Source organism: Heliangelus exortis, chromosome 2 (assembly GCF_036169615.1).
Source record: "Heliangelus exortis chromosome 2, bHelExo1.hap1, whole genome shotgun sequence".
NCBI classification, from domain to species: Eukaryota; Metazoa; Chordata; class Aves; order Apodiformes; family Trochilidae; genus Heliangelus; species Heliangelus exortis.
The window spans coordinates 103,365,710-103,388,386 of record NC_092423.1 but is presented as its reverse complement, the minus strand read 5'-3'; the positions used below and the strand labels follow the sequence as shown (position 1 = coordinate 103,388,386).

The following is a 22,677-nucleotide window of genomic DNA, read 5'->3' as shown; positions in this document are numbered from 1 at the left end:
TATTTTATACAAGAGTTTCTACTGATGCATTTCTAGGAGTGGTATCAGAGTATTTCAGAAGTGACTGAAATGGGCCACATGGTTGCAGCTTCAGCATTTGAGATGCCAGCTACAGTGTGGCTGATCTCTGTTCTGCCATCCCTTCCTCAGGGGGTGAGGAATGTCAGACATTCTTCTCACCTGTTACCTGTTTTAAAGTCTGTCTACTTAGAGTTTCAAGGCCGTCTACATTTAGTCTTCCTGACATTAAGTGTATTGGGTCACAGGTAAAAAGCTTGCATTTTAGCTCATCCTGTCTGCAAAAGCCCTGAAGTTGGTCAGCTTATGCTAACAAAGGAAATTTCCCTGCTTATGTTACAACCAGTCAGTATATGATAGATTTGTCATGGCATGAGCAGAGCAGAAGAGGCTATATAGTGTTCACAGGGCCTAGATACCATTCTGATTACTTCTTGGATGCTTACAAGTTTTAAAAGTTGGTGTTCATTGCATTTGACAAATTGTGTGCTTTGTTCTGAATTTGGTACCTTAGAATTTAAAAATGCTAAAATACCCATTCAAAAAATAAAATCTGTTGACGAAAGTTGGTGTTGATCTCTTGATGGTGCTTAGGCTGCATAAACTCTTGGAAATGGCTTGCAAATTCTGATCCTTATATTTGAGGCTGGCTGTTTTTCTCCTCTTTGTAGGAAGGTATGGTACGATGTGATACAGCAGTGGGGACACCAGACTACATATCCCCTGAAGTGCTGAAGTCCCAGGGTGGTGATGGTTACTATGGGAGAGAATGTGACTGGTGGTCAGTTGGAGTCTTCCTGTATGAGATGCTTGTAGGTGAGTAGATGGATAATCAGAATTTGTTGTACTGCTTAACTAGACTCTATGTTACTGTGGTTTTTAAGCTTATTTAGGCTGTGGTGTCATGCTAATCATGGAATGTACAGAATATGTTTTAGAAATATGCTGACACAGTTCTCTAACTTTTGTCCTTGCCTCTTGTCAATATAATTTCTTAGGTTGTTGTATATGTAGTTCAGATATTTTAAACCAAATCTACAATATTTTTGAACTGCTTTTTAATTTTTGCATTGCTGCTTTTTCAGGTGATACACCTTTTTATGCAGATTCTTTGGTAGGAACATACAGCAAGATAATGAACCATAAGAACTCCCTGACTTTCCCTGATGACAATGATATTTCTAAAGAGGCAAAAAACCTTATTTGTGCCTTTTTAACTGATAGGTAAGATTTAAACTTTACTCAGAAGGAAAGTAAGCCTTTTTAAAGAGAATTTTTTCTCATGGTGAAAGAACAAATGTGTGTGTGTATATATATATATATATATATATATACATACATACATACACATTTTTATATATACACTTGTGTGTGTGTGTGTGTGTGTGTGTGTGTGTGTGTGTATATATATATATATATGTACATGTATGTATTATTAGTTTTGTGTGGATTTCTAAGCTATTTAACAGAAGTGAGTTTTTGGGAGTCACTAGTGGTTGCTGTTGCTCTTTATGGCCCTAGCATGTATACTGGGGGAAGGGACATGCTGCTGCTATGGGTACATCAATCTTAGAAATTGTCTTTGAATATGAAGCATTATTTCATAGTAATGGTCACTGCAGCCATGGTCTCTGTTGCATAGTGTTGAGGGGCAGGCAAAACAAAGTCCTTTAGGATGAAGCTAAAGCAAAAGGTGCATTTCACTAGTGCCCCTAATGCACTCCCAGCTCTTAGTGGACATTCCTGGTCAGGATCAGCCCAAAGGAAGCCTATCTGAAATGTGGTTATTAGGTCTATTTCACTTTCTGATTACACTCCTGTTGTACTTACACCAGTTATTAATATAAGCATCCTCTTTGCTTGAGAGCTGGTGCTACAGAAGAGGAGGGCTGCTGCATTTGCTGGGCTGCAGCAACAGCATGAACTAGAAAAAATGGAACATAGCTGCTCCTTGGCAGCTGCCTGGCTGGTCCATGACTGTGGAGACAGCAGCAGCAGGACTTATGGACCAGAGTTAAAACCTGCCTTCAGACTGTGTTCTTAATGTAGTTGCTGTGCTCCTACAGATATCTTTATAGGAAAACTTCGAGATATGTCTCTTTCTTACCTTAGTGTGGGTGTTATTTTTTTGTCTTTTTGTTAGATTGTGCTTTCCTTCAGAACAAACTTTAATCTTCCATGCTTAACCAAACCATTCTTTAACAGGGAAGTAAGGCTAGGACGAAATGGTGTAGAAGAAATTAAACGTCACCTCTTCTTCAAAAATGATCAGTGGGCTTGGGAAACTCTCAGAGACAGTAAGTATGATGTTGTGCATTATACTTGCTTATGCATGCTTATGAATTATGTTAAAAAAGGACTTCTGTATTTCTTTCTAAGGTAACTTAAAGTTTTAGTTACTCTGTATCAAGGAAACAGATTCCCCTCTCCATGAATTCTTGTTTGTGTTACTGGAGTAATACGGTGATTGTTAACATACTGTTCTGCTTTTTTTTCTAGCTGTAGCACCAGTTGTGCCTGATTTAAGTAGTGACATAGACACTAGTAATTTTGATGATCTGGAAGAAGACAAAGGAGAGGAAGAAACATTTCCCATACCCAAAGCATTTGTGGGCAACCAACTTCCTTTTGTTGGATTTACATATTACAGCAACCGTCGGTATGTATGCAGAAAGCAAGCTAGTAGAGTATTCTTTTTTGACACTTGCTGACTCTTCCCAAATAGTATTTTAAGACAAACATTTTCAGATTCTTAATAGTGATTCAAATCCTAATAAATGGTATTCTTTTGACAGTTCAGTAATGAGAACCAGTATTTCTAGTCATCAGTACTTTAAATATCACACTGACTTTGTGAATGTCTTGCTTTGTGTGAAGAATATTGTATAGTAGTGCTGCAGACACTAAGCAAGAAAAATACATTGTTGCTGCCACTAAGCAGAGCTGCCTGCAGAGGACTGTTTTTTGTTTTATTGTAAATTACTGTTCCTGAACTGTATGAAGATTCCATACTTTACATCAGTGATTTAGTGTGTGATAAATTAAGCCCTGGCTTACTAGAAAAAAAATTTCTACTCACCTGTTACCTGCTTCATAATCTTTCTTTTTTGTTTTTTTCTTTTTTCAAAGTATTCATCCACTCTAGAGTGAGATTGTAATGCCCTACAGTTTTCACTGCTGCTTAGAAGATTTTAAATTACTTCAGTTTAAATTAATTTATGCTTTCAGTAGGTTTCAGTTGTTATTGTAGGCACTATGGTTAACTATATCTACATTCAGAAATCTTTAGCTTTTTCTTACTTTGAAAGCTGCTGTTAATTGTAGTGGGCGTCAGACTTCAAATGGGTTAAAACTTGTAGTAGACATCATATAGAGACTATTAGTATTAATAGCATTTTTAGATAGGAAAGTCTTAAAGGAATTAAATCTGGTTTTCATCCTTGGATAGAAAAGGAACCACTTTTCCAAGCCTGTGGTGAAATTCTTTCCACCTCTGTAAAGAGTTGAATTTGTTATTGCTTTCCAGTAGTAAGACACTGAAGGACTTGCAAGTTTTGCATACAGTCTGTGTGAGTTCAGCTGTTCAGGAATTTTACTTACTGTTCTGATTTTAGCCCATAATTTAAAAAAGCTTTAATTTTTTTTAAGGTGAAGCAGCATACAAAAGCTTGTTAATAACACAATTTCTTCTCTTCCCCTCTTTCTTCTTGGGGGACAGTATCATGAATTTAGAGAACTAAGTGTATGGTGTTTTGCTGTTATTGGAGAGCTCTATTACTGAATATTATCATAACATCATTGGCTTACTGCAACTAAAATACTGTCCAGGAACTGAATTTTGTGCCATAATATGCTATCAGTGTTATTCTGCTGGTGAGATTGTTTTAAAGTCTGAAGCAACTATTCATGCTTGCCGAACCTTTAATCCTAACTTTGATTCCCTTTTTGTATTGAAAATAGTTAAAATGTATGCTGGAGAGTTTAAAGAAGCAGAAATCTAGGAAAATTATGTGACTGCAGGAAGAGATAGGGCAAGTTCTGATTTCTTCACTCCTGTGACCAAAGACAGGACTCAAGGAAATTTTAGGAAGCTCAGTCAGGAGAGGTTTAGGTTAGATATCAGGAAAAGGTTTTTCACCCAGAGGGCAGTTGAGCAGTGGAATGGTCTCCCCAGGGAAGTGGTCACAGCGCTGAGCCTGCCTGAGTTCAAGAAGTGTTTGGGTGATCCTCTCAGGCAGATGGTGTGATTTTTGGGGTGTTCTGCACAGGGGCAGGAGTTGGACTTGGATGATGCTGATGGGTCCCTTCAAACTCGGCAGATTCTATGATTTATGATTCTGTCCTTGAAGGAAGAAGTAGTGCAATCTTTTTGGTATAGAATACTTTGCACAGCTGTAATATAATTGATCTTAAGTGAGGAAATGTACTATTGAAGTGTACTATTGAACTATGAACACTTTGCAGCCCTGTCAGGCTTGTGTGTTCTCTTCTGGATTCTGTTGGAGCTGGTGCTGTGCCTGTTTAAATATTACGTTCTTGCTTTTCAACAGCCCTGATGTGCACAATATAGGGGCTTCTTGTAATCAAGACAGCAAGTCCCTTTCTGTAGGGAACTGCAGTGTTTTCTCCTGGTCATTCAATTGTCTGAAAGCAGTCTGGATACTTAATTTGGCTTTGGTTTTGGAGATGTCTTTGATTTTACCCTCCTTGATCTTTTGGAGGGTTTATTTTGCATATGTGAAATTATCCATGTGAAACAAAAGATGTGGTTTGTCTATCTCCTCAGTTCATGTGTTGGAGAGTTTTTCCTCACATAATCTGATGTAGTTGCAGGTGGTTTACATCTCTCTAGGTGAGTTACCAGACCAAGAATATCACATCAAATAACAAAGGAATTTTAAGATAGTGATTTGTATTTATTTACCTGACTTTTCAGAATCCTGACAAATAGAAATTTCTGTTATTTTTAGAAAACACGTAAAATAAGAATAATGGCTGTTTAAATAAACTTTTTGTGTGGAACTCTTGGTAACTGTGTTGGAAGTTACACAATCTCTGCAGAGTCTGCTTCATTGCTGCTACTCACTGCATAAGTGCCTGAGTAAATATTTATGGGATGAAAGCCAATGACAGTGTTGTAACCATGGAAAGCAAAGGGTTTTTTAAATGATTATTAAAAAAAAAAAAAAAAGTGGCTGCACTAGTATTTGGCAGAAATCTGTTTTTCCAGAGGTTTTCTACTGCATTTTTGTTCTTTACCCTTTACAATAAATTTTTGTGGTATTTTCAGTTAAATGTACCTTAATCTTAAAAGTATAATGAATACAGAAATGAAAACTCTGAATATGTTACTATTTGGTTTTACACATTTTTGGGCAAAAATCTGCAGATTCTGGTTTAGAATCTGCAGATTCTGGTTTCTGATTGAGTTCTGGTTTTTTTCATAACCTTGCATTCAAACAACTCCTAAAATAAAATCTTTAAAATGTTGTTACAGGTATTTAGCTGTCTCTGCAGAAAATTCCAATGATAACAGAACGGGCTCTGGTGTCGATAAAAGTGTGGTATGTCTCACTGATTCTTCAACTTTTTTGGTTCCTAGCAAGGAATCTGTTGCATATATGGTAAAAAAATGAGTTCTAGAAGTCTCCAGTTATTTTAGTGCTTGGAATATGGAAAATAATATATGAATTTTAACTGTTTAGTGTGGCCTGCCTATTAAAGTTATTGGAAAAGCAGAATTTCAGTTTGTCATAAAACATTGGTTTTTCCTGGACTGAGATAAAATAGCTGAAACTGTGTACTCTTTTTGTGGAACTGCATCACAGTTTTTATCTTCAGAAATATCCAAGTGTTTTGCAGTCTTGTTAGGGTGCCTTACTGCTGTCAGGTACATGCTGGCTTGGTGGCAGTCAGGGAGTCTGAGTATGTGCATGATTTCCAGCAACCTGCCAGGTTAACAATGGAGCTGGAATTCTTGTGAACTTAGTGGGAGGTGGCAGAAAATGTACCAAGCTTGGGTATTCTGTTCCTTCCCAAAGGTGTCCCATAGGATATTGGGAATTGGGGCACTGAGGATCTGCACTTAGAGAGCAGTTTACCTAGCAAGAAATGCTCAGGAATTCTTTCAGGTACTGCTTCCCAAGGTTTTTGGCAGTCAGGTTTCCACAAAGTTACACTGAGGTGTTAAAAACAAGGCCTGCTTGCATTCTGTGTAAGTTCTGGTATAAATCAAGCTATTTGCTTAGAATGGTCTTATATTTTACAAATTGCATTCTTTGCAGAAGAAACACTGTAAAAAAATTTAATAATTAACTTTAAAAGAAATATTCTTGGCTTTGATTGTGACTTTGCTCTTATTTTGTTCTGTTATGCTTTCCATTTAAGTAGAAGAGAAGCAGATAGTGATGCATGTTCCCTTTTCTCTTAAGCTTGCAATATAAAGTTTTTAATGATATTTCATCATTAATGATGAAAATTTCTAAAAAGTAGAGGAACTGATTATGTACTTCATTGGGCTAACTGAATTTGCATTTTTGTTCATGTGTTCCATAAATTTTGTTTTCCTCCTAAGCACTTGGCTGTTGATATGATAAAATCAAAAACTAAGCTGGAGTTTCAAGTATTTGCAAATATTTAAAGCTCTGTGCTGGCCTTTGATTGGCATTCAAGAGAGTTTCTGAATGGACTTGGCCTTATTAGTGGGATATAGGCACCTGCATGTAGTTTGAGATCCCTCAAGAGTCCTGTTCATATTGTCAGGTGTATTTGAATGTCTTGTGATTTTAACAGTTTTGGGAGGTGAAGTGCTGGAAGGGTATGAGTGATAGAGAGTGAGCTTAAATAAATGTTAAATCTTTACTGCTAGGTATTTTTACCCCACAGTTCTTTCTCAGATGTTTTTTTTTCATTACATGCTGCAATGAAAACGGTAATGTTGACACATGGTTAGCAAATTAATTAGTTCTGGAAATAAAAGATGAGGTGCTGGCTGGTCTGTCTGCATTTTGGTGTGGATGATACTGAATGTCTTCTGGGAGGGACTGAGTGCCAGAAATTTCCAAGAAATTAATTTCATTTTGCAGTTTGTAAAACATCACTGAATTAGGCCATGAAGTTGGAGAAAAATGGAATTTGATGTCCTTTAACTGAATTTTAAACCTTTGGGAAGATTAGATTATTTTCATTGGTTTAGTGCTACCAGAACCACCTGTAAGCAGTTGAGATATTAAGAGGAGATTGAGATCCTTTTGCACTGGGTCTTTGGGTTTCTTCGTGGTTCATGGTGCAGAACCAGACACACGCTGCCATGCTGATTTAAAACAAACAAACAAAAAAAGTATGACCATTCCAGAGGGATTTTTCTTGGCTGTAGGCAGGCATTTCCATATTCCTTTCCTCCCCCTCCTCCTACCCAAAATGGAAACTGAGAACAAACTAAAACATAAAGGAATACTTTTATACTGAGTTAATTGTAAGTCAGTATTTTCCTAAGGTATTATTTAGTCTATTGATATCAGATTGTGCAAAACTTCTCTGGAAGCCTGTTTCTCATACTAATATAATTAGACTGCTCAGCAAGCTTAGATAGGCCCCTTGGGGTACAGCACTGTAAAATATCCAGAAAAAGAAAGAAGCAAGAGGAGGCAATAGAAGTCCAAACTGGTAGGAGTCAGTACAGAAATGCGTCAGTTGCCAGATGTCTTTTTGGACCTGTTCCTCCTCTAACCCATTTAGTTGCTTTATGCAGCCTGTCTGGAAGGCCTGTAAAATGAGTAACCAAGAAATGGAAGAGCAATTATGTTGAAACCTCCTTATTGTTTTGCATTAGCTGTGATCCCTTTTTACTGAAGTGAGAGCTATCCTTTAAATAATCTTATTTCTTAGTTACTCAGTAGTTCATAGCAAGGAGATAAATGTGTTGTGTACTGGTCCTCCCTTTTTCATCGAAGTTTAGATTTAGAGGCCATCTACATGGGTTTTGACTCGTTGTCTCATCCACATGATGTTATGTCATCTATCACACCAACAGTTGTTTTTTCAGAGCTCATCTGTAGCTGCTAGAAGTCTGTTTCTTCTGTTTCTTGCTCTCACAAGGCTTTGTAGGTAGTGGTAAATATATAAAATAGTGATGCATATATAAAATATGTAGTTTATGCTTAGACCCCAGTTGCCATCTCTGTGATCTTCCTCTGAGAACTTCAGAGCAGCTTTAGATTGTGGATGAAAAAAACATGAGGAAATGAGAAAGGCTCTCTTTAGAACTGGAGATCCTCTAAGTGCTCCATGCTTTGTTTTCCTAGGTTGGGAAGGAGAAAAAATTGAAAGTAGGAAGAAAAATTGCCTGCCTGGAAGTAGGCAAAAATAATCTCACCTATAACTTTCTCATTTAATATGGATAAAGCATGCTTTAATATGTCTCCAAACTTAAATCTTAGTTTAGAACTGTACACATGGCAGCCCTTGCTGAGAATGCCTGCTGCTGACATCAAGAAAGAATGGAGACAAGTGTGTAGTTTGTCTCAATCTCATGATCACAGTGAGCAGTTCTGGTTTCTCTAAGCATACTTTCTGAGAAAAACAACAACAAAAAAAAGGAAGAGGCAGGTGTAGGAGGAACTTTTCTTTAGGTCCTTTTTCTGGAATGGTTGTGCAAAAGGGTACAGGTAATTGTCAGAGTATTTGACATTATAAAATGGAACAAGAAAGCAAAAGGTGAGAACCAGTTGAATATGTTACTTTGAAGAGAGTGTAGGTTAGGACAGTGATGCTTCTCTGTGCAGTTCCAGTTGAGGGAAATGTAGGAAAGCTAATTAAGGTTGAAATCCTGACATCATCAGTGAAAATGTTTCAAGAAGTGAATTATCATGGGCTTGACTTAAAAAGCTTCCCTGAAGTTGACACCATCTTGTTAACTGAGGATTTGGCTGATATTGGAGTGAGATGATTGTGCCCAGAGATGCAGTAGAGGGTAGATAATATTTCGAGACTACATGATAAGAATTAAGTTCTGAATTTATCTTGCTGGCAAACAGTACATGTTATATTCTAGTGTATTGTTTGTCATATTGTGTATTGTTATATTGTAGTGTATTGTTTGTCACCCTAGTTTGGTGACAGCAGTAAAAGTTACCTCTGACTAAAGAGGTGTTACCAGCATTTCCCCCCCATTGCTAATAACTGACAGGCCTGGTTCTGCTACCTGGACTTGAGAGCTTGAAGATGCATTGCAAAATACATGTGGTGGTTCATGCTAGAAAAATAAATTTTGAGACTAATTAAAATGCTTTCTTATATCCTGACAGTAATATCTTCAGTCTGATTTTTAGACATTTTTTTTGGGGGGGGATCACATTTTAATAATGTAGAAGTCTAGTGTATAGAGAGAAGTGAACTGTGATACAACATAAGAAGCACTAAATATTGTGAAATACTTTTTTTATGTTTTAAAATTTAATGCATGTTATTTCATGTACAAATATATATTTAAAGCTGGAAAATATGCAGAAGATGATCTATGAGTTGGAAGAACAACTACATAATGAAATGCAGTTGAAAGATGAAATGGAGCAAAAGTGCAGGTGAGACTTTCAACTTTAATTGTTTACATAATTTAAATACTCCTAACACTTCAGTTCTGTATTACTGCTTTAGGGAATACAAGACTAACAGTAAGAATGATATTGTAGTTCTCCAAGAGATTTCCAGGCACAGGTTTAAGTAATTTTAAAAAAATATTTGAAGTTTTCTTGAACATATTAAGAAAATGCTTTGTTTTCATTTGCACCCATGTGTAACACATATTCTTTCTGAATAGTTCAATATTTCAGTTTACCTACTATTCTGAGTTCATGTGGGGTTTTTTGGACAGTAGTAACAATGATCATGCTGATTTTATATGCAGTATTTTACATTTAAAAAAATAGAATAGATTGGATTATTAACTTGGTCTGTTTCCTAAGTATGTGGTACTTGTTGGAAAATCACATTTCTTTTTTTCCCCCCATGATTGATTGATAGATAAGAACAACTACTTGCTTTCTAAATTCTTGCTTCTACCATGCTGAAGAAGTAACTCCATGAGAATTTGCTGCTACACTTACACATTTCTTGCAGCTACACTTACAACCAACCAGTTTGGAATCTTCTTTTCTGATAATAAATTTTTTTATGCAGATTCATGTAAGCTAAATTCCTCTTCAGCCAGCTGCTTCTTTTGAAGTCTTTTCTTGAAGGCCTAAATAAAGCAAGGAGGCAGCAGTAGGTACAGGATATAGGAGGAATTCAGGCTGGTGAATTAGTACCATGGTGTGTAGCTGTAAACACCACGTACATGGGCAATGGTAGCCAAAGTGGTCCAGTTAGAATTTAGAATGTGTTACACTGTCATTTACTTAAACATAACTCACTGTTCATGAGTGCTGATTGCTTTCCACCAGCAGCATGTTCTTTGCTCAGAAGATACTCAGTGACTTTCTTCCTGCAGTACTATTGAAGCTGTCAGGGCACAGCGGTGTCTTCTGATGCATCATTCCTTGGCTGCTGAGTTAGTAGATAGGATGTGTTGCTGTAACTGCTCCTTATTGTGCTTGCCAAGGAACGTTGTCTGGATCCCCCCTTTTTTTTTTTTCTTAATCATGTCTTTGAAGAAGAATAGCTAGCTACAAAAGTGCAGTGGTTGTCAATGTTGTTGCCAGTTAACTGAGGTTTTCCTGCACTTAGCCTCCCTCTCTCTATAGTACTATGTTCTAATACATGGCTTCAACAGAGGGACTCTTAAGTGAAGTTACTCAAATATTTTTGTCTGTAGTAGGGAGCTGTGTGCTGTTGAATTAATGAACCATTTTAGATATTTGGGAAGTTCACAACTAGAGGAAGTTTCAGCAGTTCTCCAGAGTATTGTAATTTTAATGGCAGCCTGTTGTCTACATAAACTATTTTTTGTTTATGAGCCACAGCAAAGCAGAGTTGATAAATACATAATATATTTTATAAATTTTGTAATGATAGTTTTCTTCCATTTCAAATGTATATTACAAAATAGCATTAGCCAAAATATAAATGTTCCCTTTAGTAATAGTCCCAAATTATTTCACTAGAAAAGCACTATGTATAATATATCCACAAATATTATTTAAATGATTTTACTTTATTTTTAGATCTTCAAACATAAAGCTAGACAAGATAATGAAAGAACTGGATGAAGAGGTAATTTTTTTCCTCATTGAAGCCACATTAGTTGGGTGAAGAATGTGGATAGTACTTCCATGATTTAGGTTATTTCTTTTATGTCTGCATTTGAGACCAAACAATCACATGTCAGTATATAGTGTTGGGAGGTATATTTTATTTGTGCACATTTTCAAAAAACTTTATTTCTGCGAGTCATGTTTCAATTCAGTTTCCTCTGCTAAGTGTTTTGCTTAGTTTTGTTCATTGCAATTTCTCCGTAGTGTACCAAAATCTCTAAAAATTAATACTTAGATGATTTTCTGTTGAGTCCTTATATTGTCTCTTAACAGTAATTTTAGTATTTACATATGTTAAAGTACCTTTTCTAGTAATTTTGTAAATTTGTTAAATAAAGTTAAAAAAAGCCATCTTTTTGAAAGAAAACTTGTTTAAGGAAGTCAGAAACTCATTGAAAGGAAATTATTAGTTGCATTATTAGTTGCAGAGCTGCTGGTTGAGGGATCATTTCACAGAATTTAACCTGGAATCACCGGTGATTTTAATTTTAGGGAAATCAAAGAAAGAACTTGGAATCAACTGTGTCTCAGATTGAGAAGGAAAAGATGGTTTTGCAACATAAGATAAATGACTACCAAAGAAAAATTGAACAAGAGAATGAAAAAAGACGTAATGTGGAAAATGAAGGTATGTTGAGTTGTCTGAACATTGGTGCTGATGAGAGGTGTATGATGTGTTTTGGAAAATAATTTGCTACCGTAGCATCTTAAGTGTTATGCAGTTTTGAAGTACATTTAAGTAATAAATTAATGAACATGAATTTTGAGGGGTTTTTTTTGATTTAACAAGAATACAATATGTTGTCTTTCCAAATTCTATTCTCTATATTGTGCATTGTTGTTCTGCAAGCACAGATTTTGATGTACAAATGTATATAAGAAGCAAAAAGTCAACAAAAAACCCTTTGTATGCCAAGACTTGGAGTGTGTATGTGTGAACAAAAAAAAAAAAACCACAAAAAACACCAAAAGATTTTTTTTAATCTGATGTATTAATGGTGTAATTTCTCTTTAGTGTCCACACTAAAAGATCAGATGGAAGACTTGAAAAAAATCAGCCAGCATTCACAAATAACCCATGAGAAGATAACACAGTTACAAAAACAAGTACGTTGCTTCTGTTCGTTGCCTTCATTCCTTCTTTCATACGAGAAGCAGGATTAAGAATGCAAATGTAACAGAACTGGTATAATTTTTATATTTGAGAATCTTGTCTGGTTTATTTTAACAGCTAGAAGAAGCAAATGATTTGCTGCGGACGGAATCGGATACAGCAGCAAGACTGAGAAAGGGTAACACAGAAATGAGCAAGTCCTTAAGTCAGGTAGAGTCACTGAATAGAGAACTTCAGGAAAGATGCAGAGTTCTAGAAAGCACAAAACTGCAGGTGGAGAAAGATTATTATCAACTGCAAGCAGCTTTGGAGTCGGAACGAAGGGACAGAAGTCATGGATCAGAAATGATTGGAGAACTACAGGGTAATTCTTCTGTATTCATACTTCACCAAAAACATTGTGATATTTTATTTATCGAAGTACAGTTACATAAAGGGAGGTAAACCAAGCTGCAAACTGAGTGTGGCTTAATAGAACAGTTTTTGAAGATTGGAACTTACTTCTTGGTCATGTGTAAATCGTTCTTGGGAGGGAGAATTTCAAAATCAAAGTGTTAGGAAAACACTGATTCTGAGTCTGTGGGGTTGCCTGGACTAGAAATCTGAGTCCAGTGGTTCAAAAATTTGATAAGCTGGTACTGTGCTAGAGAAGACATAACATTGTCTTACTACCTTGGTGCAGTAGTGAAGTTGTTGTACCCTGTGCTTGCTCTTCTTTCATTTGTGGAGAGAGCTATTTTGTTGTTAAATTGCATTTGTTTTCTTTACAAAGCATGCTGCTTTGTAAGCTAGATGAAGAACATAGGAAGGGGTTCAGATGTGGGACCCCTTTTTTCAGGATGCTTGGACCTTTTCAGCATTTCTAATCCCGATTCTTCATAATAGAAACTATTCAGACACACTGGTTCATGACCCTGCTTATGCTAATGCCTCCTGTGATAACTGTGTGTTACTGGAGACAACATCAGAAAAGGTGCTTGCTGCATACCACGCCAGAACTTGTATTAATGGAAGAAATTTTGCATATTAGATATTGAGGGATGTTTCCAAGTTTGGCATGTGATAGTTTTTTGTGAATTGTTACTGATGGCATGCAGAAGCAGTGGTTGAAAAGATGAGTTTGCTTTACAATGTAGAGCCTTTGCTTGTCATCAGAGTTTTAAGTTGTATAGATTTCAGGGGCCCAGAAATCAATAAGGCTTTTCAACCTATTAAGTAAGTCAAATAATTAATATTGAATGATATTTCATTTCTTACGGCAGTTCGGATTACAACTTTGCAAGAAGAAGTAAAAAACATTAAAAACAATCTCGAAAGAGTGGAAGCAGAAAGGAAACTAGCACAAGATATGCTTAATCATTCAGAAAAGGTATGGTAAAATACTGTTGTGGCTACTGTTCTTGGTGAGCTTTTGACTGTGTTTTCAAATAGTATTTATTGATATTGCGAAGTCCTGTGATCTTGCTCTTCATCAGTCTCGTATTAAAATGGCTAAATAGTGCTAATTTATAGTCTCATCAGGATAGTAATTGTCACAAGTCCTCAGGTAGTTTTCAAGTGTAGTTTTGGGTGTAAAAATTGTGTTTTGTCTTTCACTATCACTGATTGAAGGATCCAGCTCTTCTGTCAATAGCGAGTAATTTTTGTTCTCCTTGACTAAACTATCACTGCCTTCTTGAACTTTTTAAAAACCTGAGATTTAAGTTTGTTTTCACTGGGTTTTAATTGGGCTGCATCGTGGTTAGACCTTTTTGATGAACTTTGGAACTGAATAATTTCTATTTTTTCCCTTCCTTCCTAAAGAATGGTAACAGCATATTCCCCTAACATCTCTGATGCCTGGCCCAAGATGGAGAAACAAAAAGAGTAAAAGGAAATCCTACACTCTTTCTCCAGATGTGGAGAAAATTATAATGTACTTTTATGCTTTGAAGTCAGGTAAAGATTTGCTGGGCTGTGTAGTCTATCCAAGTAAACTAAAGAGATATGACTACTGTATATGAGGGAAAGTGCAAGAAGTTGGTGTCCTCATTTGGTCTCAGAGGAAGCAGCAATCCAAAGGCAAGACTGTATCTCTCAAAGCTTATCTCCCGGGCTTTTTTCAAGGGTTACAGTTAAAGGCTGGCAGTCCCAATAGTGAAATAACAGAATTGCATCCAGATAACAGTAATTCAGATTCCTCTGTGCTATAGTGTTGTCAGTGGATTGTTTCCAACTTAGGTGAGAAGTTTCCATTATCTTTATTTCTCCAGAGCATGGAGTTCAGCTTTTATGTTACCATTCTTTATTAAGCCTAGAAAATAGCATTGATAATTTCTTCATGATAGAAAATAAACACTAAAAAGGGAAGAAAGGAGGTGTGATTCACTCAGCTATTGTAGAAATATTATAGAAACCCAGTAACTTTTTTCCTTTCTCTTTAGGAAAAGAATAATCTAGAGATAGATTTGAACTACAAACTCAAGTCATTACAAGACCGGTTAGAACAGGAAGTAAATGAACACAAAGTGACTAAAGCTCGGTTAACTGACAAACATCAGTCAATAGAGGAGGCAAGATCAGTTGCAATGTGTGGTAAGTGTTTCTTGCAAGTTACAGGGAAATGCATAATAAAAGGTATTTTGATTATGACATACTCAAACACGTTGTCTTATACTGTAGTACTGTTACATGTGTTTAATCCCTTGTACTAAGAAAATGCATACCAAAATTTTAAAACACGCTTAATGAAAAATACACCTTTAAAATTATTTTCTCTAACATGGTACTTGTACCATAAAAATTGTATTGCTTCTTAATGTTTTGAGTATCTTAGTGTGTTTGCAGTTCAAAGCCTTCCTCAGCGTCTAAAAATATTGAATTTTGAAATTCTGACTAAATGATAAGTGGGATTGAAAGAATGTATTAGCAAGACATAAGTCAAGTCATTCATTCCTTTGTCACTGCATTAAAATATTGATGTTGTATTAGGCTTGTGTGAAGTAATGAAGTTTCTACTACAGAAATGTATCCATGGATCAGACGTTTTGTAATGAAATATGTTTTCTTGCTGAAGGTTATCGGTATCTGCATGTGTAGTTTGTAACTTTTCAGAAAGTCAACATATATGGTAGCATTTCTCTCCTTTCCCTCTACTGTCCATTCATGGAAAATAAACTTTGTCTTTATTTCATATTAATTACTTCAAAAATCTACATTTTTAAATTTAACTATTCATATTAGCTATTTATGTTGTGGTTGTCATGATTATACTCCAATGCTTTGAATACAAATTGGAATTATATTTCTCGTCCAGTGTTTCTTGTAATCGTGCCAGGAAGTTTTTACTTAATAATCAGTCTATGTAACAGCAGAAGATCTGTAATAGCTGAACAAGAGAGCCTGAAAAATATTAGGATATTTAAGACTGTGTTTACAAAAGCATTCTTGCAGATGCTACATTACATATGCCTTTTTGTTGCTTTTCTTTCCCTGATCTTGTCTAGAAATGGAAAAAAAAGTAAAGGAAGAAAGGGCAGCCAGAGAAAAGGCTGAAAATCGAATAGTTCAAGCTGAAAAACAGTGTTCCATGCTGGACTTTGACCTAAAGCAATCTCAGCAGAAACTAGAACACCTTCTTCAGCAAAAGGAAAGACTGGAAGATGAAGTATGTATAACGTTCATCACTAACAATTTTCTCTGTGAACAAGAAATATTATAGTTGCATTGAGAAATACAAAATTAAATTCACTTACTCTGAGTTTCTTATACAATACACCTCTCAGCAGAATTGAAACCAATTGGCCTAAATGGTGTTTGGCAATTTCCACTTTTTTCTTTGCTTTTGGATGCCCTACCTATTTGAACACTTCATTTAATACAATGCAGTTTTTTGCATTTCCTCTTCTCTTTTTAAAGAAAAAATTTGCCTGTAGATTTGACTGTGTAATCTGATCAGCTTGCAGTTCTGAGTTTGCATTCTTCAGAAAAGCATCTGTTCAAAGAAATTAAATAAATATATGAGTGGGAAAACTAGGTACTAAGAATAATAGGTTTATCCATCATTTTTTTTACAGGATGCTAGGAATAAAGGTTATAACATCTTTATTGGGGGGCATGACCTGTGTGAATTAGTTTTCATATAGCTGATAAGCAGCATTTTTTTCTGGAATGGAAACTTCTTGAGATCTCAAATCCAACTTCTTGCAGGACCTTTCAGCAGAAAATTTAGGTTTTTTCCATGCTTGCCTTTAAGATAGGGTAAAACACATTTGGGACTTTGAAATAAACTCTCAGTATGGGTAAACTTTATCATCATGCAATGTCATATCAGTACGTTCTGTAAGGGCAGCAGCTTTCTGTCAGATTATTCCACTGAAGTGTTTGAAGATAGAGGAATATTTTTACACATTGCACAGTGTGCAGCATCTGGGCAATGGCATTTGACATAAAATAATCCATATATGGAACACTTTAAACTACATGCAATTGGTTATTCAGCAATTGCTCCTAAAGTGAAATATTTCTCATTTAGGTAAAGAATCTAACACTTCAGCTAGAACAAGAGGCAAATAAACGAATAATGGCACAGAACGAATTAAAGGCACAAGCTTTTGAAGCAGATAACTTGAAAGGTTCTGAGAAGCAGCTGAAACAGGAAATCAATACGTTGCTGGAAGCAAAGAGATTACTGGAATTTGAGTTGGCTCAACTTGCCAAGTAAGTAAAAATCTGAAGTGAAATGGAAAATGTTGCTTAATTATAAATGTAGTGTTTTGCCTGTTCCTGTTAGTGAAAAAAGTTTGCTGGTAGATAGGCACTTTTTCCTAAACTAAAAGAATATTTTTAGCTGCATGTTATGATTTCTGTTTGTACCCTTCAATGTAGGAATATTTTTGTTATGAGCTATGATGCAGAATAATTCTTGGCTCATGATTCAATGTCAAGACACATTTTACTTGAGTGACTTCTTTATGGATGGACTGTGATACTGTTTATTGCATCATATGGGACTTAGTTTTAAGGGAGTCAATAGCTTTTTTCCTCTTTACCTAATTCTTAACATTTCTCAAGCTGATTGGAGACATTTTCCACTAATTAGACTTCCATCATGTGTACCTTGTGCTGACTTAACATTTCTCCATTTAGACTACTTGTTTTCTAAATCACATTCTGAAACTATCATCAGGGTTGAATAAAGAATGTAATTAAATTCGAATTTTAGGATACAGCAAATGGTTGGGCTTAGTGAAATTGTGTGTGTACCAGATTTGGAATCTTCATAGGATGCTGTTCTGGTTAGAAATAGTCTTTGTTGTTTGTTAGTAGCTGAGTATTTATATGTTCTCCTTTTTTTATTCCTTCAAAGACAGTACAGAGGAAATGAAGGTCAAATGCGTGAGCTTCAGGATCAGCTTGAAGCTGAGCAGTATTTTTCGGTAAGACTTGTGAAGAATTTTGAGTGCTACATTTTGACATGAAATCATTGAACAGTGAATGGATTGACATACTGAAATTTTTTTGAATTTGTATAACAACCCGGCATAAATCAGCAATTCTCAAAATCCTGCTTGAAATACATGGCACAAAAAATTAGAGAACATTAGATAGTCTATCTTTTCTAATTGTTTGTCAACTCTAACGTGTTATGAGTAAATCTTAGCTGAATAATTTATTACATTAGTTCCTGTCTTGAGGTTGGAAAAGAGATTTTCTGACGTAATTTCAAACTTAGTAGAGAGTAAGTGTACTTACTGGAATAAATTCTATGCTTTTGATATACCGTAAGTATATTTAAGAGCCATAGATACAGCAGCATTAAGGACATATTCATCATCCTTCTAAAAAGATACCTTGTCAGCACCTGAGTCCCTGAAGAGCTGTATTCTGTATTCCAGATAGCCAAATTTTATATTTCACAAATTTAGTTTGATTGGTTTCATTTCTGTGAATAGAAACAATAGCATGAGATGCTTTATAATGGCTGGAGTTCAAACACATTTGTGAATATGGACAGTTTAATTTTATTTTGAAAAATACCTAAAAATTCATTAAATGCAGTAAAAGTTTTTTTGTTTACTAAACTGCATGTGATTGTAATTCGATTGTGTTTCGACTTCTGAGCATTTCTCCATAGTATACTCCTAATAAGACCCAGAGTATTGTGTTTTGTTCTCAGTTTGTTTCTCTTTTTTTCACTGACGTGTTTTTTAAAGAAGACATTCATAATTCAATCTGAATATTTAACAAAAGTACTACAGAAGATCAAATTTACCTTTCAGAATTAGTGGTGATGATAATAACAATATAGTAATTAAAACCAAGTCATCCATGTGAGTCAGAGTTCTGTTGAATCAGTTATTAAGACAAAGTCTGTGCCTAAAAAATGTGGAGTCTAAGAGATAAGATACATGGATGCAAACAGAATGAATACAACAGGTTGATACATAGAAGAGTATTTTGTTTGTAACATTTTGCCACAGTGATGCTACAGGAGGATGCAGTTTTGTCATGATGTCTCCAGGAGACCTACTCATTTTTTTTTGTCAGTGCCTGGCTTCTTTTTTGTCAGCAGGTGTGTTTGTACAACTATGTTGTACAAACTAGAAAACAGGAAAACTGACCCAATCTCATTAAATTACCTACACAAGGGAAAGTGGAAAGGAGAATCTCAGGCAGGAAAGAGGAAATTCCTCTGAAGACAGCACTGGCACGTGTTTGGGTTTGACAGATTCAAACCAAATGGTGTGAAAACAATGAAGAATCTCACCATGGAATTTGAATAATGATTCTTTTTTTTTTTATGCTTTCTTTTACAGACACTTTATAAAACTCAGGTTAAAGAGCTGAAAGAAGAAATTGATGAAAAGAATAAAGAAACTCAAAGAAAAATGCAGGAATTGCAAAATGAAAAGTATGTACATTTGCATTTTCAAATAGACATAAGTTTTTCCATACAATATAGTCTCACTGCTAAAGATTTTGAATCAAGGATGAAAATGTTTAATTCCTTCTGAAAAATAGATTTCTCAAAAGTGTTCTGTTAACACCTTGTATAGTGGCATATACATAGGATGCTACCTGTACTGACACACAGAGCTAATTATTGTTATTGTTACACAAGTGGATTTGACTCAATTTGTATTGTATGGAAGAAGAATTGTGACTTCTGAGAATTTAGGAAGATGCAAAATTTTGAAAAAACATTACAGTTTATGGTAATCATCTTGTTTGACTAAAACTTCAAAAATTTGATGAAAATTTGACTAAAAATTGATTATATTATCCTGATAATTACTTGGTATATTTCTGTAGCTAATAAAATAATTTGAGAAAAAGGTAAAGAAAATACAATTCAAAATTTAGTATACATCTGATTACGGTGAAGTCAGTTAATCTAACAGCCATTAATTGTGATGTACTGTTTTTAAGTTAGCAAATAAGGAAATATTTTTAAGCTTGTTTTTCCAATTTGTTAATATATATTCTGAAGAAAGAAACTGTAGCCTTATCCATGAAGCAGAGCTTCTCTTCAAGGCTCTTGTTCTACTTGAGCACCAGCATTGCAAAGCAATTGAAAGGAAAATTATGTACAGTGCGTTTAAGGGGGTTAAGAAAGGGAGAAAGATGTTAATAAATATGAAATAAGAGGAAAATACCTGTCTATGCAAAGTTGTTCAGGGATAATATACAACTTAAAAAAGAAAAAAGGGAGTAGGGGAGAGGGGAAGGAAGGAAAGAATTTCTTTAGTTCTCTTACACTTTTTCTCATTTCTTACTTATTTCGTACATTCCTTTTATTCTATTCCCTCATTGCACTCCAAAATCTTGTGTTCATCATAAACATTTTTCACCTGTGTACAGCTTTGGGAATTGTGACAAATTCTGAGTATACTTCGACAGTTACTTTTTTACAGTAGGGGCCCCTATCTATTACAAATGTTTCAAATCAGTGAACTTCATAGCAATACGTTTTTCATTACGTAAATCTCTTTATTTTGTAGTGCAGGCAGGCATCTGTCATGAGCCTGTACTGCAGCAATGTATTGTCACTGCCATCTCAGCATGCTGTGGGCTCTGTCACAAGTTACTGGGTACATCTGACCTGTGGCTGCTGGACTGGCCAGCATGTTGTGTGTGGGTTCCTTTCCAGATAAACATAAAGGAGCTCTGCTTTAACTCCAGGCAAGAACAAGAAAGTTTGGCTCACATGCTGAACTAGTTGGATATCGTGTATACATTAATGAGGCAACTGATAACTGCACCTTAGTTACTGCCCCTTGCCTCTTGGGCTTTGCAAGCCTTTTTGTGAAAGGTTGCATGGACCCACTGTATGTTTTCAGAAACTTGATATTGTTCTCCTTATTGTCCAAACAGTCTGGAGCTCACATCTTCATAGGCAGTAATCTTGTGTGAAAAAGTAGCTAATGCTGATTAAGTGTCTTTTGATGGACCACGTTATACATGTAATTTAATTTTATTTTTTTTCTCTCCAAAGACAGGAGAGTTTGACATCTGATTTCCTAAGGGTTGGTGTTTCATGGATGATTGAAATTTTAATTTAATAATTTAGCTTGTGAGGGCTATCAAAAGATACAAGTGTATGGAGTGTGGTTATGTAAACCTTGATTTTTTTTCAAGAAACCAAGATAGTTATAATTCCCTGAATGGTATAATTTGGGTTTGTTAATCTTCCTGAAAATTTGAAATGTTTTGCATAGGAGAGCAAAGTCTTAATGTCTTTTTCACAGAGAAACGCTCACAACCCAGTTGGATTTAGCTGAAACCAAAGCTGAGTCGGAACGGTTGGCACGAGCACTCCTTGAAGAACAGTATTTTGAACTGAGTCAGGAAAGCAAAAAAGCAGCATCAAGACATAGGCAAGAAATGACTGATAAGGACAGCATCATAAGAAGGGTAAATCTTTCCACTGTAATTAATACCTACGTATGTACTGCAGCTGGAAACAGGAATTAATAATTTTACTTTAATTTATAAAGTCTTGTTATGGTCATAATTTGAGTTTTGGACTCTGTTGGAACCATAAACACTTAAATCCCTTTATGTGAACTCCTGAAGAAATGCAGACTTGCTGAATCCAAAGTCATTGAAAATCCAGCAAGTGTCTATAATTCAGTTATTAAGCCTCTTGTAATTACTTGTTGTCATTGTCCAATGTATTTTTAAACTCTTGTAAATACGTGAAGCTTTGTAGTAGTCTCCTATTGCAAAATTACCTAGCCTTTAAAAAAAACAAACAAAAGAACACCTTTGAAGTCTTGAATTTCTTCCCACTACTAAACTATTTAAAAAAAAACTATTAAAAAAAATGAAAATTTTGAAGGTCCTTTGTAGCATAGCTCTTGAATATTAGTAACAGGTTGATAAATGTCTTAACTGAAGAGTTTCAAATAGCAAGCCCTATTTTGCATAGCTATTTTATCACTGTTTATCCCCCCTTAGCATCAGCTAAGCAGATCTTGTTAAGAATCCTAGGGGTGTAAGACTTCAGTAAACCTCTAAGTGTGACACACCCCCAACACAAGAAGGACGTGGAGCTCTTGGAGCAAGTCCACAAAGATGATTAGGGAGCTGGAGCATCTCTCCTGTGAAGACAGGCTGAGAGTTGGGGTTGTTCAGCCTGGAAAAGAGAAGGCTCCAGGGAGACCTTATAGTGGCCTTCCAGTACCTGAAGGGGGCTACAGGAAAGCTGGGAGGAACTTTTCACAGGGACATTTAGTGATAGGACAAGGGATAATGGTTTTAAGCTGCAAGAGGGTAAATTTAGATTAGATGTCATGAAGAAATTTTTCAGGGTCAGGGTGATGAGACATTGGCACAGGTTGCCTGAGGGAAGTTGTGGATGCCCCCTCCCTGGAAGTGTTCCAAGGCCAGGGTGGATGGGGCTTTGCATCAGCCTGATCTGGTGTTCCTGCCCAGAAAGAAGAGTTGGAACTATATGATCTTTAATGTCCCTTCCAACCCAAACCAGTCTGTGATTCTATGAACTCAGATCAGTTGCTCAAGGCATTATGTTAGTGCTATTGTGGATTTTCCTTCTTTGTGTAAAGATGGTGGAAGTGGTGTTTGTTACATCTGTTTTCTCTTATAAGCTTGAGATTTCCTGAATGCCACCACTTCTTAAGAAGCATTTACATGACTGCCTGTGGCATTGAAGGAAACCTTCTTGTCAATATGTTTCTTGATTTCAAATATTCTACTGATTTTGCCAGACAGCCTGACATACAATAATTTCTATAGGCTTCAAACAAAACCTTTTTTCAGGGAATGCAGTTATGTCTGTTTTTAAATACATAT

The 22,677-nt window shown here is 35.7% G+C and overlaps 1 protein-coding gene across 3 annotated transcripts in view; it reads left to right on the top strand.

Moving 5' to 3' along the window:
- ROCK1 (Rho associated coiled-coil containing protein kinase 1) overlaps positions 1–22,677 on the top strand; it is an 86,103-nt gene that overhangs the window by 39,744 nt on the left and 23,682 nt on the right. For all 3 annotated transcript variants that reach the window (XR_011724495.1, XM_071737270.1, XM_071737269.1), the window contains exons 7-23: positions 690–834; positions 1,104–1,242; positions 2,224–2,315; positions 2,518–2,677; positions 5,516–5,582; positions 9,511–9,599; positions 11,178–11,226; positions 11,760–11,895; positions 12,283–12,374; positions 12,499–12,745; positions 13,644–13,750; positions 14,805–14,955; positions 15,867–16,027; positions 16,895–17,079; positions 17,729–17,798; positions 19,179–19,273; positions 21,111–21,276. Coding sequence is in view for 2 of the 3 variants with exons in the window: in XM_071737270.1 (XP_071593371.1) it covers positions 690–834; positions 1,104–1,242; positions 2,224–2,315; positions 2,518–2,677; positions 5,516–5,582; positions 9,511–9,599; positions 11,178–11,226; positions 11,760–11,895; positions 12,283–12,374; positions 12,499–12,745; positions 13,644–13,750; positions 14,805–14,955; positions 15,867–16,027; positions 16,895–17,079; positions 17,729–17,798; positions 19,179–19,273; positions 21,111–21,276 (2,151 nt within the window). In the remaining variant the exon portion in view is untranslated. The remainder of the gene's footprint in view (positions 1–689; positions 835–1,103; positions 1,243–2,223; positions 2,316–2,517; positions 2,678–5,515; positions 5,583–9,510; positions 9,600–11,177; positions 11,227–11,759; positions 11,896–12,282; positions 12,375–12,498; positions 12,746–13,643; positions 13,751–14,804; positions 14,956–15,866; positions 16,028–16,894; positions 17,080–17,728; positions 17,799–19,178; positions 19,274–21,110; positions 21,277–22,677) is intronic.